General features: G+C 33.9%; 1 protein-coding gene across 1 annotated transcript; it reads right to left on the bottom strand.

The window, feature by feature from the left end:
• Positions 1-60: 60 nt before the first annotated feature.
• LOC105316316 (latent-transforming growth factor beta-binding protein 1-like) lies at positions 61-1,197 on the bottom strand (the record flags this gene model as incomplete). The annotated part of the gene is made up of 5 exons (XM_020008483.1): positions 1,152-1,197; positions 567-695; positions 330-458; positions 145-270; positions 61-96 (listed from the first exon to the last, which is right to left on the bottom strand). Coding segments are annotated over exons 1-5 (424 nt in total), but the record flags the coding sequence as incomplete, so codon positions are not given.
• Between the last annotated feature and the right edge of the window lie 17 nt (positions 1,198-1,214).

Genomic DNA, 1,214 nt, shown 5'->3' with positions numbered 1-1,214 from the left:
TGCATCCTAATCTACAGCTACACTGATATGATCCAGCAGTGTTGATACATGTATGCCCACCACATAGTGATGAGTTGGAACTGCATTCATCAACATCTAGGAAAATAGAGAGTTTTTAAAGGAATTATTAATATTAATACTTACCAATACAAGTATGATTATCAGGAGCTAGTTGATAGCCAGCATTACATAAACACTCATACCTGCCACTTGAGCAATCAAGATTAACACAATTCTGATTGCAATAATTATCAGCACATTCATCAATATCTGTAATATATGAAGAAATAAAAATAAGGTTGGGACAAAAATATTACAAGCTAATTTACCAATGCATATTTGAGGATCATTTTGATCATTCACGCATCCTGGTCTACAGCTACACTGATATGATCCAGCAGTGTTGATACATGTATTCCCACCACATAGTGATGAGTTGGAACTGCATTCATCAATATCTAGGAAAATAGAAGAAGAGTAATAAGCACGATGTGTCATTCAGCAGATTTTGATACTGAATCTTTTATACGTAACTATTATAATTGTAATTACCATCTGATACTTACCAATGCAAGTCTGATTATCATCAGCTACTTCATAGCCAGAATTGCAGATACACTCATAGGAACCATTAGTATTGGAGCACATATGACTGCCACAGATTGGCACATTGTTTTCAGTGCATTCATCAATATCTAAAGATATTTAGGAGTGCATGAAGAGAACTTGGTGGTACTGCATGTTGAGGTGTATATTTTGCTACATCATGCAGCATGAGTGTGTGTGTTCTATTGGTCTTCATGGGAGATGCAATGCAAATACTTTTAACATCATTCATGTGTTGTTCCAATTGATAATCGGATTCATATCAACATTTTAAATTAATATTAGCTAGTAAACAATGCAAAGATTATCATACTTCATTGAAATTACCAAAAAACTTTCTTTTTATTAATTGATGAACCTTTAACTTGTACATGATGCATTACTGAGATGCAGCAGAATTTTTAAATTAAAAATTACTACAACTGCTGGCATGCATTGTAATTTAGTACTTAATAACATTACAGTTAACTAGGATGAAAGAGTATAAAAACAGTGAAAGGAGAAAGAGAGATAAAGACAAAACTACAAGATGTCAACTAACTCACCCATACATACTCCTCCAACATCTTGAAAGCCAGCACCGCATTGTGCTGAACTGTTTAGTGTGC

The sequence above is a fragment of the Amphimedon queenslandica genome, unplaced genomic scaffold, assembly GCF_000090795.2.
Source record: "Amphimedon queenslandica unplaced genomic scaffold, v1.1 AMPQUscaffold_1776_Cont26218, whole genome shotgun sequence".
NCBI lineage: Eukaryota > Metazoa > Porifera > Demospongiae > Haplosclerida > Niphatidae > Amphimedon > Amphimedon queenslandica.
This window is presented reverse-complemented; position numbering and strand designations above follow the sequence as displayed.